This window comes from Argiope bruennichi, chromosome 4, assembly GCF_947563725.1.
Source record: "Argiope bruennichi chromosome 4, qqArgBrue1.1, whole genome shotgun sequence".
In the NCBI taxonomy this organism is placed as follows: domain Eukaryota; kingdom Metazoa; phylum Arthropoda; class Arachnida; order Araneae; family Araneidae; genus Argiope; species Argiope bruennichi.
In genome coordinates, this window is record NC_079154.1 from 131,350,874 (window position 1) to 131,367,835 (window position 16,962).

A 16,962-nucleotide genomic window follows, 5' to 3' on the forward strand; every position below is an offset into this window, starting at 1 on the left:
ATGAATCAATTTGACACGTATTTTATCATGAAGCGTATATCTGAAAGAAATGAAACCTTTAATTCTGTCTCCCCATTTCTTGTACAGAAAGCCATCGCAGCAACTGTAGGCGAAGTGTCCTCTATTAGAAAGATGCGTTCAGGTGATTTGTTGGTGGAAGTTTGCACGAAAAAGCAAGCCCAACAAATCATTAAATTGAAGGCTTTGGCTACGTTCCCTATTGCGGTCACTCCTCATAACTCATTAAATTATTCAAAAGGTGTTATTACCTGCGGGGAACTGTTTAATGTTCCTATTGAGGAAATAACACACGAACTGAAACCTCAAGGTGTAACGCATGTACGCCAAATTACCATTCGGAGAGAAGGGCAAATTTTACCAACAAAGCACTATATTTTAACTTTTCATTCTACGAAATTACCTGAATGCATATATGCGGGGTACATAAGATTGCCAGTTCGGCAATACATACCAAATCCTTTGCGATGTTTTCAGTGTCTGCGTTTTGGGCATTCCAAAATTAATTGTCGAGGAACACTCACTTGCGCACGCTGTGCTGAGAAAGGTCACGACAGCCAGCAGTGCACGGCGCAAGAAAAGTGCGTAAATTGCAGTGGTTGCCATGCCTCATATTCCAAATCGTGTGAACGCTGGCAGCTTGAAAAGCAAATTACAAGCATAAAAATTAAAGAGGACATATCCTATCCCGAAGCAAGACGGAAAATTTTAGCATCAACACCCAAACCTGGTGTGAGCTATGCATCCGTTGTGCAAAAGTCTTTCTGTGAAAATTGTAGTTACCCAAACTGTAAAAAAACAGTCAATAAAGAGAAAACTCAGGAAAAAATTTCCGAATCCGACACTGAGGCATCTTTGACCAGTACTCCTGAAAGTAGTAACGCTGTTGCACATAAACCCAAACCGAAAACAAATAAATCTTTGAAGTTAAAACTCTCCAAGCGTGGCTTGGTTGCAAAAGACATTTCTCATAAACTTAAAAAAACTACTTTACGCAGTTCTGTAGCCCTTGGACTTGCAAACAAAGGTGTCGCTCATAAAGACTTAACATCCATTTTTAGTGGCTCCCCGAAAAGTCCGGCAACCATCTCACTCCATCCGTCTGAGGAGGAGGATGAATTTGAAATGAGTTGCGATGCTTCGCAACCTCCGAACATTGTTCCCAGAACCTCCCTTGCAAAAAGATTTTCTTAATGGGTACTTTCCTCTCTTGGAATTGTCGCGGCATTAGATCCAAACTTTCTGACATCAAGTCCATTTTAAACAAATTTCATCCAATCTGCCTTGGGGTACAAGAAACTTTCTTGACACCCAACATCCCTATCAAAATACGAGGCTATAACTGTGTTAGGAAAGATGCAGACACAGGAACCCGAACCTCTGGTGGTGTCTGTATCTTTACTTCAAATCTATATCCGAGCACATCTCTCAAATTGGATACATCCCTGCAGGCTGTGGCTGTGCAAGTTCACGAACGAACTTTGGTCACAGTCTGCTCTATTTACTTACCACCTCATGATGTTATTCGTCAACATGAACTTGATGACTTAGTGGACCAACTTCCGTCCCCTTTCATTATATTTGGCGACTTCAATGGGCACAGTACGTTGTGGGGTTCTGATTGTACGAACTCTCGTGGGCGGCAGATTGAACAATTTATTTCTAACAACTGTCTCTGCCTGCTCAACAATGAGGAAAAAACATATTTCCATGAGCCTACACGCAGCTTCCATAGTCTTGATCTAGCCATGTGTTCACCTGAACTTCTTCCAATGATAAACTTTCAAGTATGTGATGATTTATATAATAGTGATCACTTCCCAATTATTGTCTCTAATATTGATAGAGGAAATACGGATCTTCGCAGTCCACATTTCCTATTCCATAGGGCAGATTGGGATGCTTTCACACAACTGGCAGTTATCACAGAGGACATGGTAAGAGGTGTAGACATTTCGGAAGCTTTACAACATGTCACTGATGTCATAATGAACGCCGCTAATAGAAGTATTCCCATAAGTTCACCACGTCTAAGACGATTTCGTAGACCGTGGTGGAATGACGCATGTCGCGACAGTTATAAGAAACAGAAAAGGTGTTGGAATATTTTCAGGAGATACCCAACTACAGAAAATCTTCTTGCTTTTAAATGTGCCAAAGCCTATGCTCGACGTATTCGTCGCCTTAGTCAAAGGGAATCTTGGAAGTCCTTTGTTTCTTCTATTACATCCTGCACCTCCAGTAAGATTTTGTGGAGAAAAGTCAAAGCCGCAAATGGGATTTATCGGGAATCGTTCTTTCCTGTATTAAAAGTTGGAAATGTAACGCATTCTGGCCCATTAGACATAGCTAATATTCTCGGAAAGGCTTTTGAACAGGTTTCCGCAATTGAATCTTACAACTCTGATTTTCTAGCAATTAAGAAACCTGCAGAACGTTTGCCTTTGCGTTTCCATAACAGGAATGCTTTCCCATATAACTCTGAATTTGGGATGTTTGAACTAGAAACGGCCTTGTCTCAAGCCCATGATACTAGTCCAGGGCCAGATGGAATCACATATAACATGCTTCGCCATTTGAATACCATCTCCCTTTCCAATCTGTTGATATTATTTAATAGAATATGGTCTGAGCAGAAATACCCTTCACAATGGCACGAAGCTATTGTGATTCCAATCCTAAAACCCGGTAAAAATCCCGAAAACCCTCTGCACTACAGGCCAATTGCTTTGACCAGTTGCGTGTGCAAAACTCTAGAACGCATGGTCAATGCCTGCCTCATCTATGAATTAGAGAAAGATGCATCCCCCCGTTGCAAAGTGGTTTCCGTCGAGGTCGTTCTACTTTTGACAACCTCATATTACTGGAAACCCAAATTCGCAACGCGTTTGTAAGGAGAAATCATCTAGTCTCTATTTACTTTGATATCGAAAAGGCATACGACCATACATGGCGCTATGGCATACTTTCTACCCTTTATAAATTTGGTTTTAGAGGAAACATGCCCATATTTTTACAAAACTTTTTATCACTTCGTACTTTCCGTGTTCGTGTTGGTAATTTTTACTCAAATCGTTTTATACAAGCTGAGGGTGTTCCGCAGGGAAGTGTCCTCAGCGTAACACTTTTTATAGTTCATTTAAGTCAAATTTTAAATCATTTGCCACAATCTGTTCATGGAAGCCTGTTTGTTGATGACCTGCATATATCATGTCAAGGAAGCAATATGAGCCTCATTGAGCGACAGCTACAAAATGCTGTTAACAATATGGTAGCTTGGTGCAACAATAACGGGCACACAATTTCTCCGGAAAAGAGTAGATGCGTACATTTTTGTCGGAAGAGAAGTATGCATGTTGATCCTGTTATCCACATACAGAATACACCTATTCCAGTTGTGGATGAAATACGGTTTTTGGGAGTGATTTTCGATCGTAGACTCACTTTCCTTCCGCATGTTCTTCAACTGCGAAAGAAGTGCGAGAAGGCCTTAAATATTTTGAAGGTACTCTCCAGAACATCTTGGGGGGCCGATCGAACCTCCTTACTCCGTATATATGAAGCAATCATACTTTCCCGCATAGATTATGGATGTATGGTGTATGGTTCTGCTCGAGATTCCGTTTTGCGACGACTGGATACTGTGCACCACTCTGCTTTGCGAATCTGCTCAGGGGCATTTCGCACCTCACCAATTGAAAGCCTATACGTTATTTGTCACCAATTGCCCCTTAATTTAAGACGAAAAAAATTGTCCGCTTTATATCATTTTCGAACTATATCTCTGTCAGGACATCCCGTGTCTGAAATTACACTCCCAGTTGGCCTCCGCAGATTATATGATGCTCGTCCGTTTCATATCCCCCCATTCTGTGAACGAGCCAAAATTCTTGTACAAGGCTCGAACCTTGAGAATATCATTCTTAAATCGGCTGATATGTCATGCTTTCCGCCATGGGACACTCCAGAGTTTTCCTTTTTAAATCCCTTTCTCGGATTTGATAAATCATCAACTGCTCCGATTGTTTTTCAACAGCTTTATCTCTACCATCGCAACCAGTACTCTTCCTCTATACCAATTTTCACAGATGGCTCAAAATCAGGTGGTCATGTTGGTTGTGGAATCGTATTCCCGTCTGATACGCTGAGCTACCGTCTTCATAATTGTTGTTCAGTATTCACAGCTGAGTTAATGGGTATATTCTGCGCTGTACAGAAAATTTCACCATCCTTTCAGCGAAAATTCATTATTTATACAGACAGCCTGAGTGCATTAGAAGCACTTTCTCATTATCATAATCGGATGCACCCGATAGCTATAGAAATTTTGTTCGCTTTGAGTCTCTTGAAAAAAAAAGGGTTTTCAAATCAATTTTTGCTGGGTTCCGGGTCACCTCGGCATCTCTGGAAATGAAATGGCTGATTCGGCGGCAAAATCAGCAAATACTGTTTTGTCTCACGGACTTCCTTATTGCGATGTCAAAAAGGCCTTGGTGAAACACATTTTTTCTACTTGGCAATCAACGTGGGACCTCCGGACACAAAATAAACTGCATTCCATCAAGCCTATTATTGGATTGTGGTCTGTTCTGCCTACACGCGAGACTGACGTAAAATTGACTCGTCTCCGTATAGGTCATACGCGTTACACACACAGACATCTCATTTTTGGTGATGCGGCGCCAAAGTGCCCAACATGTCATGTGGATTTTACAGTAAATCATATTTTAATTGAATGCCCTGCTTTTAATTTAAATCGTGTTCTTTTTTTTGAATCATCGCAATTAAATTTGCAGGACTTGGTGGGTGAGAGATACCACCCGAGTATTTTTAAGTTTTTAAAGTCAATTAACTTTTATATATACATTTAGTATTGTGAGCTTTAGTTTTACCTTTATGGTCATTACGTTCATGTCATTTATCTGGCATTCATTCAGAAAAGTTTTATCTTATTGTATTGCATTATTATACTATACAGAATTTTATTTGATCTCCTTTTAGATTTTAACTAATGTATTAAAACACCTATATATGAATGTTTTATTTTACCATTTGCTTGGCGCAGTATGGCCAAATATGGCCCTTGCGCCACTAAACATCATACAACAACAACAACAACAACAACAATGACCTCTTTTTCAAACTTCCAGATAGGGCAAGACCGAGAATAAGAAGTGTGGTTGCCCTTACAATTTACGCACTTTTCTGTTGCATTACACTCAGCGTTATCATGACCGACTTCCGTACAGCGGGCACATGCAAGTTTCCCGCGGCAAGCAGTTTTTGGGTGGCCAAAACGCGGCAATGGAAACAACGTAGAGGTGTGGGGATATATGGCCTGACTGGGCAGTTAATATATCCTGCCTTGATAGAGACGGGAAGTTTTGGTGATCTGAAGATCATCAGATGCTTCGTTGGAAGGAGCTGTCCATCCCTTCATATGAAAATGCGTAGCGCATGTGTAACTCCTTGTGGTTTTAATTCATATGCGATTTCCTCTAAAGGAACATAAAAAAGTTCTCCAACAGTTATGACACCTTTAGAAGAATTTAGAGTTTTATGAGGTTCCACTGTTATCTTTATATCAGCTAAAGCTTTAATTTTCATAATTTGTTTCGCTTGTTTCATTGAATTAACTTCTACAAGTAGATCTCCGGAGCGAATTTTCTTTATTGATGTGACATCTCCAACAGTAACGGAAATAGCCCTTTGGACAAGAAAAGGTGAAACATTCTCGAAAGTTTCGTTATTTGTGGAAATACGTTTGACAAGAAAGAAAGAATCAAAATATGTTAGTAGGTTTTTTTACAGTGACATGCCCACTTAAGGGACGAAGTTTGCCTTTGGCACCCATGCAGCATGGCAAGAAGAATTCGGGCCCCGACGGCACCACCCACCACCGAGCCCTACGAGGGAAGGCAGCCACTGGCTCTGGCCACTCCCAGCCTCGGCACTTACCTTGGTGCTAGCCGGAGCATATACGCTCAGAGTCATCTCCAGGAACGTTGACCACCCTTAACGCCAAGCCCCAGAGATTAACCCTTTCGCTTGATCCCTAGCAGACTAACCAAATGGTTAGCATACCAGCCGATTGATGCACAGGGAACCACAGTGCACCACCCGTCTTTCTAATGGGTCGCCACGCACGGCCAACACGTTGAGTTTTGGCTGCCCATGAGAAACAAGAAGCAAACAGAGCGGCGACAGCTTCTCAAGGAGAGCTCCCTCGCTTGCCTTCGAGGGATAGAAGGACAAAGCAGACAGCAGAAGGCGAAGGGGAAAGAGAACTGAAAGGGAGTAAATATCCCTGGGAACCAAGGGATTGGGACACCCGTACTCACCTATAGTAGGTGAGCACCTGAGGGGGTACACTCGGCCGGAGGTTGGAAATAGAGTAAACGATGATTCGTCAGAGAAAATGACATTTTCCCACTGCTCGAGGGGGCCAATTCTAGAGGCTTCTACATCACTCTAAACGCTTTGAAGCATTTGTCTTTGAGAATAGAGGCTTTCTAATTGCAGATCTTCCGTCGAATCCAGATTTTTGAAGCTCCCGACGAACAGTTTTCTTGGAAATTGGGTTCTGCAGGTGTTCATTGAGCTCTGCAGTAATTTTAGGAGCCGTGCTCTTGCGATCCTCTCTAGTTATTCGATTTAGAGACCGACGGTCACACGCAGACAACTTCGATTTTCGGCCAGACCTGTGCTTTGCTCAGGACGTTTTTCCTTCTCTTTCAAAAGCAGTCATTACTTTTGAGACAGTACTTCTTGAAACGCCAAGTATTCGGGCAGTTTGTTACACTAGCGTCTGCCATACGAGCACCAACAATTTGGCCTTTTGGAAGTCCGAGAGGTCTGTTATTTTTATAAGGTCATAACCTCTAAAATTTCTGTAAAAAAACAGTTATCCTAAATAAACATATCAAATAACAAAAATAATAAAACTAAAAAACACTGAAATATGTCAAGTTTTGATTGTTTATAACATGTTCAAAGATTATGATGCCAAAATGTTAGGTAATTCTATTATTTTGTCCAACCCCTGTGTAACATTAAAATACATATAAAAATATATTATATCGTGAAAAAAATAAAATCGAATTTCCTGCAACACTAATAATAGAATGCAACATATCGTAAGTAAATGACTTCAACCTTATGAACTTTGCTTTTTTTCCCCCCATAAAATCGTTGCGTCTACAAAAAACCTTTTTAAAAATGTTAAAAATTTAGAATGAAAATTATACATTAATAAATTAATCATGGATATTTGTTATCAGTAAATGGTGTATAAATAGATCTGAAATTTGGAAAAATATAGTGCAAATAATATCAAAATATTGCTTAATTTATTACTGAAGCTATAATTGTTTTTTGCATTAAAAAAATCCTTTTTTTTCTTTTACTGTAAAAAACATGTAGACGCCTTCGAATAGCAATATTTTTTAAAAATTTCATTACATACAATAAAATTACCAACTTTGAAATTTTCTAATGTTTTATTTGTTACAGTGATCGAAAGCAAATGCGGAATTTTGAAGTTCCTTCGAGTCTCAATGAATGAGTAAAATTTTGATCATTGCATTGTATCGATTGTTTTAAGTAAATGCAAATAAACCCCGAGCTTACGACGGCCGGGTCACTGTATTCGTAGGAGAACGCCTTGTTAAAATTCGTTGATTGCTGCCAAGTATTCTAATAGGTCTCATAGAGCGCTCAGTAAAAATTCCGCATAGAAATGATCTGATGGAATTTAAATTTGGTTGTATATACAACCTTCCACTGCACGATAAAGCAAATATTCATTTGTTACCGATATATTATTGCATTTTTTTGATTTATCGTTTCCCAAATTGAAATCCTTGATTTTGGGATCAAAGAAACGGTTACTCCTTGAATTTCCCTAAGAATGAATTTAAATATTGATTTTTATTGTAGAAAATTAGATAAAAGTTAACTGCAAATTAGAAAATATAAATTTATTATATTCAATTCAAGCACTAAAAAATCCCATTTATAGTAGATCTACATCATTTCGTTGGTTGTAATATATTTTGTATGATTTTTAAAAAAAAAAAATCTGTGCTAAACGTATGATTGTTTTTTAGCCCAATAATGATGCAGAGATCGAAGCCAGGATCCAGGAACGTCTCCGGCGTTTGGCGGCCAAGGACCGCCTCGACGACCTCTTCGAGAGGATCCGAGACGCCAACCCGGAGGTAAGAGTCACTAGGGCTTTATTCGATAGAAGAATCAAGGACCTGGTAGGCGATCAGAGCCGTGCCGAGCTCGGCATCAATTTAGATGCAATTCCGGCAGCGGATTCCCCCGAAGAGTATTTGGTGCTCTGCCGATATGCCTTGGCCCGTGATGTGGCTCTCTGTGCAAAACGGAGGCAAATCGCGGACCGGGACATATCGGTAGCCATCGAACACCTTTGGGTGGCTTAGATCTTCAACAACAACTTTCTGCCTGTCAGAATGAGCACTAGTTCCTCTGAATTTTAAATTCATTTTTTTACATTATAAGCAAAAACTTTTAATTTGGCTTCAGTGTTTATCATTTTTTTAATTTAAAATTTGGTTTAATTTATTAAATATCTTTTTACTTAATTTCATATTAACTTGATTTGGCTTTTTTTTCCCAATTTCTTTCATTCTTCTTTATTTTTTTGTATTAAAATTGTTTGGCATTTAATTCCAAATTCTTTTCAATTCTGTTTTCTATTTCGGAGGGCTAGCGGCCGGCTCTCGCGCTTGTGTTGGTGGGGAAAACGAGGGTTATTGCGGAGAGATATTACTCTGCGAATCGGATTGTCCTTTGGTTCCTCTATTGGAGACGGCTCTGGTGACTTATTTTATGTTTTTATATTTTTAGAAGAAAGAAATTTCCTCTGTATTAGTACCATTGCTCAATTTACATGTATGGATCCCCAAAATTGCTTCACCGCATTTTAATAAAAATCATCTAGAAAGATACATGCCCGAAACAGATCATCTGAATAGTAGCCGTCGCAGCAACTTACAATTTCATTATAAACTGGAGGTGGTTCAGAAGAGCACGAAAAAACATCGTTCATTCTTTTTGTCATGTTCATGAAAATAAGAACCTCTCTAAACTCTGAGAAAATTACGAGAGTGAACGATTTAAAAGTACAGACGTCTTATAAGACAAGATTCTGTTCGGAAAGTTTCTGCAGGAGGAAGAGTGCAGTTTGACGCTTCATGTTGGGTGTCAGACGAAGAGTTGGAAGCGAATCCCTCGTCTCTATTGCCAATATTTGAGGAAATTTCCTGATATCTTTCATACACCAAACATATTAATTAAAAAACATTCTGTAATGTTCTTTTCTCCCGTATCAGTCAATAAAAAGGCGATTTGAATGCCATTTTATTGATATAGAATGATTCAAAGAATTTTCTAGGAACTTGATTCAGCGTACTTGAAGCGTACTTGTATAAAAAAATGTGTCGTGAGAAAATGTCAGGTGAAAATATTTAATCAACGTATTTCTATTGATGTAAGTTTCAGCATTTTATTCTTTATTAATAAATTTATTTAAAATATAATTTAAGGCCCAAGATCTGAATAGGTTGAATACCAATTTCATTTCTAACGAAAAAAGATAACACCAGTAAAACTGTTAAATCTGCTGTTACTTGTTCGCTTGTTAAATTTCCTAACTCTTTGAAATAATAAGAAAGTTCCAATGCATTCAATAAGAAAATTGGTAACGCTAATCTGTTCGTCATTAAAAAATCATTCCCAGAATATACTGCTTCAAAGAGATTGTAAATTCAATCTCTGAAAAGTTTACAGATGTGTATACTATCGCATTGTTTTCATTCATATCAATTGTTATCAAACCATTAAAAGGCATGTGAACATTTGTGATGAAGGATATTTAGGAGCTGATGAAATGTTTCTAACTCTTCAATATTCGAATAATCATAGTATTTAATGTTTAAAAATATTTTGAATTTTTAAAGCTAGAGTGTAAGCAGACATTATGCGCTTATCACTGGAATCTGAGAAGCATAACCGAATAGTAAGGGGTATTGAGATAAAAGTAAAAAATTCTAAACATTATCGAATTTAAATTTTAATTTTACTTTCCATGGCAGGATCTTTTGTAGGAAAATATTTTTCTTTAAGATGTAGATTTTTTCAATTCTTTGTAATCGCTCTAATTTTGTCCCTAATATCAAAATAAAAATGAATTTAAAATTTTTAGAACGAATGATTTGATAGATTTGAGATAAAACCAATTTTAATATACTGAATTTTCATTTAAATGTTTAAAGTTTGTGACTACATATTTTGAGAAATTTAAATATTTGAGTTTACACTGGAATATTCAAGTACCATTTGTGAAGTGTTTTTTTGTGGAAAATGAATCCTCTATTTGAATTTCTTTTCTTCGAGTGTTCAATGCTTAGTGAAATTCTGCTGTATATTTTATGCATGTGTTTAACCCCTTGCCAACGAACTTCTTGTCATATTGAGGGATACAAATTTTACAATTTGTCACAAATTCGTATTTACTTAAAACGTCTTTAAATATTCATTTTTTATTTCAAACTTCTTTCAATTTTTAAATGAGATTTATAAATCATTGTTTTCTAACTTTCGGTTTCTGCCCATGCATGCAATAGGAAAATTTACTAAAAATTGGCTTCTTTCTCGTTCTTTTATCTTAGATCGCTTTAAATTTATATTGAAGTTGGTTGGTTGGTTTTGTGTGTTTTACTGGCACAAGAGCCATATTTGGCTATACTGCGCCAATCAAATGGTAAAAGTATAAAATTTATTAAAAAACACCCATTTATTTAATTAACACAGACATATAAAGAAAATTTTACCCAAAAAAATGATGTGAAAATAGTTTTAACATCTTAAAATTTAAAAACTATGATTCATGAGATTTTGTTACAATGATGAAACGTACAAATACACAAAAAGGAATGTTCAACGCAAAAAAGAATGATTAAAAAGTCTAAATACAAGTTAAAAAGCCAGTAGCTCTTAAGAATTTAAAAATATTTGGGTGGTATCTTTCACCCACTAAGTCCTGCAATGTTGAAGACAAGGTAAAATAAACGAGAACAATATGAATTAAAGACGGGACATTCAATTAAGATATGCCGAATACTAAATTTAACTTTGCAGCTATTGCACATAGGCGCATTTTCCCCAAATATGAGATGTTTGTGGGTAAAGCGCGTATGTCCTATACGGAGACGTGTCAATTTAACATCCATCTCACGTATAGGATGAACAGGCCAAGGAACAATATCCTCTTTTATAAAATGTAATTTATTTTCAGTCTGCCGATCCCATGACTTTTGCCAGATAGAAGAGAAGTGATGGGCAATGGACCTTTTAATATCATAAAAGGAGAGGTCTATGCTCAAAGAAGCCAATGCAGATTTTGCAGCCAAGTCTGCCTTCTCATTTCCTGAGATGCCGACATGACTCGGAACCCAACAGAAAAGGACTTGAAATCCATCTTTCTGAAGCAGTCGCAAAGTGAACAAAATTTTAATGACAATCGGATGTATCCGATTGTGGTAATGCGACAGTGTATCCAGTGCGCTCATGCTATCAGTGTAAATAATAAATTTACGCTAAGTAATGGATGAAATTTTCTCAAATGCGCAGAAAATTGCCACCAACTCAGGAGTAAAAACTGACCAACAATTATGCAGACGGTGGTTGAGTGTATCAGATGGAAGTATGATGCCGCAACCAGCATAACCATCCGATTTTGAGCCATCCGTGAAAATTGGCACAAAGGAAGAATACCTTACAGCGATGATATAAAAAGAGTTGTTGGAAAACAACTGGAGCAGTTAATGATTTATCGAAGCCAGTAAAAGGGTTCAAAAACGAAAACTGCGGTATATCCCAGGGTGAAAAACTAAAAGTGTCAACAACTTTAACATGAACAGCGTTAAGGTTCGAGTCATTCAAAAGCAATTTAGTTCTCTCACAAAATGGGAGAATGTGAGAGGGACGTGCATTATAAAGTCGACGAAGACTAACTGGTAATGGCATGTGGCTCAAGGGATGATTCAAGACAGATTTAATTCGAAAATAAAATATGGCAGACAATTTTTTACGCCTTAAACAGAGGGGTAGCTGATGGCAAATTACATAGAGGCTTTCAACCGGAGAAGTACGAAATGCTCCAGAACAAATACGCAATGCAGAGTGGTGAACAGTATCCAGTCGCCGCAGAACTGATGGGCAGGCAGGAACCATACACCATACATCCATAATCGATTCGGGAAAGAATTACAGCTTGATAAATACGGAGTAAGGAGGTTCGATCGGCACCCCAGGATGTTCTGGAAAGCACCTTCAAACTGTTCAAGGACTTCTCACACTTTTTCCTCAAATAAAAAATGTGTGGAAGGAAGGTGAGCTTCCGATCCAGAATCACTCCCAAGAATCGTATTTCGTTAACAACAGGAATTGGAATATTCCGAATATGTATATTCGGATCGAGGGAAAGCTTTCTTTTCCGACAGAAATGGACACAACGGCTCTTCTCCGGAGAGATAGTGTCCCCATTGTTATCGCACCAAGCTACTAGTTCATTTACGGCGGATTGCAACTGCTGTTCAATCAGATTAATATCACTTCCTTGGCATGAGATCTGCAGATCGTCCACGTATAGGCCGGCATGTACAGATGAAGGTAAAATTGTTAAAACCTGACTAAGATGAACGATAAAAAGCGTGACACTGAGGACACTTCCTTGTGGAACTCCCTCAGATTGTATAAAAAGATTTGAATAAAAGTTCCCAATACAAACTCTAAAGGTGAGGTGATAAAAAGTTCTGTAAAAATATGGGCAGGTTTCCCCTAAAGCCAAAGTTAAAAAGAGTTGAAAGCACGCCATAGCGCCAAGCACGGTCATATGCTTTTTCTATATCGAAGAATATGGATACAAGGTGATTCCAAAAACGTTACGGTTAAACGTTTACAAAAGCGTTACGGATCTGCGTTTCCAATAAAATGAGATTGTCAAATGTAGAGCGACGTCTACGGAAATCGCTCTGCAGTGGGGGGATGCATCCTTGTTTCTCCAGTTCATAGATTAAACGAGCATTGACCATGCGTTCAAAGGTCTTACAGAGGCATCTCGTCAGAGCAATTGGCCTGTAGTTCAGAGGATTTGACGATTCTTTGCCGGGTTTTAAGATAGGAATCACAATAGCTTCGCACCAATGCAATGGGTATTTTTGCTCTGTCCAGATTCTGTTGAACAGCAACAACATATTGGAAAGTGAAGTTTTATTCAAATGACGAAGCATATTATATGCGATTCCATCTGGCCCGGGGATTGTATTGTGGCACTGGCACAAGGCAGTTTCCAATTCAAACATTCTAAATTTACAGTTGTATGAATGTGTACTTAGGTCATTAAAATGCAAAAGCAACCGTTCCGCGGGATTCTTAACAGTCAGAAACTCAGGACTATAAGAATCGATTGCGGATACTTGTGCAAATGCTTGACCTAGAATATTGGCTACGTCTAATGGGGGGAATGCATCTCCCTTCCTGTTTTTAATACAGGAATGGATGATTCATTATAAATCCCATTAGCAGCCTTTACCTTTCTCTACAAGCTTCTACTAGAAGTATTGGATGTTATGGAAGAAACAAATGATATCCATGATTCCCTCTGATTACGACGTCGAATGCGACGAGCTAGCGCTTTTTAAAGGCTACAAGATTTTCTGTTGTCGGGTACCTTCAAAATTTGTTCCATAGTCGTTTTTGTTTTTTTTATGACTGGCGCGACAGGCTTCTTTCCACCATGGTCTGCGAAATTTTCGAAGACGTGGAGAAGTTCTTGGGATAGTGCTGTTTGCAGCATTTATTATGGTTTCAGCGACAAGTTGTACAGCTTCCGAAATGTCAGCAGTTCGGACCCTAGTCTCGGTGATATCTGCTAAGTGTGAAAAAGTAGTCCAGTCTGCCCGCCAGGAGGACAAGGAGTCGCACTGCTATTGTCAGCATGAGAGATTATTAGGGGAAAGTGATCGCTATTGTTCAGTTCATCCCCAACTGTCATATTTAACAACGGTAGCAGTTCAGGAGAGCACATGGCCTGGTCAAGACAGTGGAAGCTACGTGCGGGCGCATGGAAGTATGTTTTCTCGTCATTATTGAGCAGGCAGAGACAGTTATAAGCAATAAACTGTTCGATCTGCTGCCCACGAGAGTTGGTACTATCCGAGCCCCACAAAGTACTATGTCCATTGAAGTCGCCAAATAAAATGAAGGTTGACGGAAGTTGGTCTACTAGATTGTCCAGGTCTTGCTGATGTATGGTATCATGAGGTGGCAAATAGATGCTGCAGACTGTGACTAAAGTTTGTATGTGAACTTGCACAGCCACAGCCTGCAGAGTAGTATGCAAATTGAGAGGTGCACTGGGATAGAGATTTGAAGTAAAGACACAGACACTACCAGAACTGTGTGATTCTGTGTCTGCATCTCACCCCCTGTGTCTGCAAGGTACCCATTAATAAAGCGGTTTTTAAGAAGCTTTAGAAGCATTTGTTTGAATTGCTTCATATTCGCAACTCATCTCCAAATCATCCTCATCACCAGAAGGGTAAAATTTAATATCAGGGCTATTTGGCATGCCAAATATGGACGTTAAGTCCTTATGGACATTACCTTGCGTCGCAAGCCCGAAAGCGACGGAATTTTTTAATGTTGACTTTTTTAATTTTGAAGTAACATCTTGTAATGAATGGCCGCGTTTTGCAAGCTTCAGTGTCGGCGATTTCCGAGCTTTTTTCTTTGATTTCTTTTTTAAAACTGTAGGAGTTTCAGGGTTACTACTGATGGAATTTTCGGTATCTGAATAAGAGACTTTACTTGGCTGCTTGGTTTTAGTGATGTTTTTAACACAGTTTGAGCCAGAACAGTTTGCACAAAATGATCTTTGTACAATAGAAGCATATGTTTTGTCAGGAGTAGGATTTGGAGCTACAACCCTACGCCTAGCATCAGGGTAGGATAAACCTTCTTTGATTTTGAGAGTTACAATCTGTTTTTCAAATTGCCAACGTGAACAGGCTCGAGAGTACGACGTGTGATCACCACCGCAGTTCACGCACTTTTCAGTTGCAGCACACTCCTGGCTATCATGACCCTTTCCTGCGCATCAGGCACAAGTGAGTGTCCCGCGGCAGTTTGCCTTTGAATGGCCAAAGCGCTGGCAGTTGAAGCATCTGAAGGGTTAGGGATGTACGATCTTACGGATAATTTGATGTATCCTGCATAGATATGCTCTGGTAGTTTTGGAGATTTAAAAGTTAGGATATGGTGTTTAGTTTCAATAATTTCTCCATCACACCTGATGGTAATTCGGCTGACATGTACAGCTCCTTGTGATTTGAGTTCATCTGTTATATAGTCAACAGAGAGATTCAGAATTTCTCCGCAGGTGATAACACCTTTAGAGGTATTTAATGATGCATGGGGGCTGACACTGATTGGGATAGTTGCAAGTGCTTTTAATTTTTGTATGTTCTGGGCTTGCTTTCGAGAATTGACCTCTACTAACAAGTCACCAGATCGCATCTTTTTAATTGATGTTACTTCACCAACAGTTGCAGTGATGGCCTTATGTACCAAGAATGGCGATACAGTTTCAATGTTTCGTTTTTTTCTGACAAACGCTTAATTATAAAGAAGCTATCGAAATGGTTATCATAATTTGAAGAAATTTGAACAATGCGACGCCCACTGAAGGGACCACGTTTGGAGGAGCCCATACGATATAAAAAAGGATTCAGGTCCGATGGCGACGCCCACTGAAGGGACCACGTTTGGAGGAGCCCATACGATATAAAAAAGGATTCAGGTCCGATGGCACCGCCCACCACGGAGCCCAACAAAGGAAGGCAATTACCGGCTCTGGTCATTCCCAGCCTCGGCATCCACCCTAGTGCTAATCTGAGAGTTACCCCCGGGGACAGTGACCACCCTTAACGCCAAGCCCAAGGAGTAACCCCTTCGCTTGATCCCTAGCAAACCAACCACTCAGGTGGCTAGCGACCAGCCGATTGATGCACCGCCCGTCTAATGGGTCGCCACGCACGGCAAACACGTGGGGGTATTTGCTGTCCATGAGAAGCAGGAAGCAAACAGAGTGGCGACAGCTTCTCATGGAGAGCTCCCTCGCGTACCCTCGAGGGAAAGAAAAAAAAAAGGTGACAGCAGAAGCCGCAGAGGAGAGTAAACCTAAAGGGAGTAAATATCCCTTGGTACCTCGGGATTGAAACACCCGTACTCACCTATAGTAGGCGAGTCCCTGAGGGGAACATTTCTAGAGAGCAGTCGAAGTAGCTGCAAAGAGGAGCCCCAAACAAATGCAAGCCACTCCTTCTCGCAAGCGTAGAAGCGAGTCGGGAGAAATAGTAGATAAGCCAGCTAAAAGGATGGCTAGAGCAGAAAATGGAAACCAGCCATCACCAAGTCACATTGTGAGTATAGTTTCTGATGCAATTTCATATGTTTCACTAGTTGATTTTTTTTTCAAAAGGTACGACAATGTTTAAAGCTTTTATTAGTATGTAATAAATCTTAAATGGTACCGATTGAGAGCGAAATTGATATTTAAACATCAAAAAACTTAAATTTTATTTTAAAAATCAATTTGTCTGTGCAACTTGTAGATGTTAAATCTGTATGCTAAATTTTACCAATCTATCTCTTGCCGTTTCGTAGTTATTATTTGTCAGCTCGGTTGTCCAAATATAGGATTTCAACTAAAATGGATTTTATTCAAATTTCGATAAGTATTTAAAATTCTGTGAAAAGGTCATACACAAAATTTAAAATACTAGATCATCTTTTGAATTATTTTTGTCAAAACGTACTGCTAAAAATCTTCTGCGAACTAAAATGTGGGCA

The 16,962-nt window shown here is 39.1% G+C and overlaps 1 protein-coding gene across 1 annotated transcript; it reads left to right on the forward strand.

Moving 5' to 3' along the window:
* On the forward strand, window positions 1–1,212 carry LOC129966461 (uncharacterized). Its single transcript, XM_056080886.1, has one exon. It carries the CDS (start codon window positions 1–3, stop codon window positions 1,210–1,212), a length of 1,212 nt encoding a protein of 403 aa, XP_055936861.1.
* The last annotated feature ends 15,750 nt before the right edge of the window (window positions 1,213–16,962 follow it).

What these genes read in the sequence shown, in the direction of transcription:
- LOC129966461 (XM_056080886.1), top strand. Translation starts at nt 1, where the DNA reads ATGAATCAATTTGACACGTATTTTATCATGAAGCGTATATCTGAAAGA.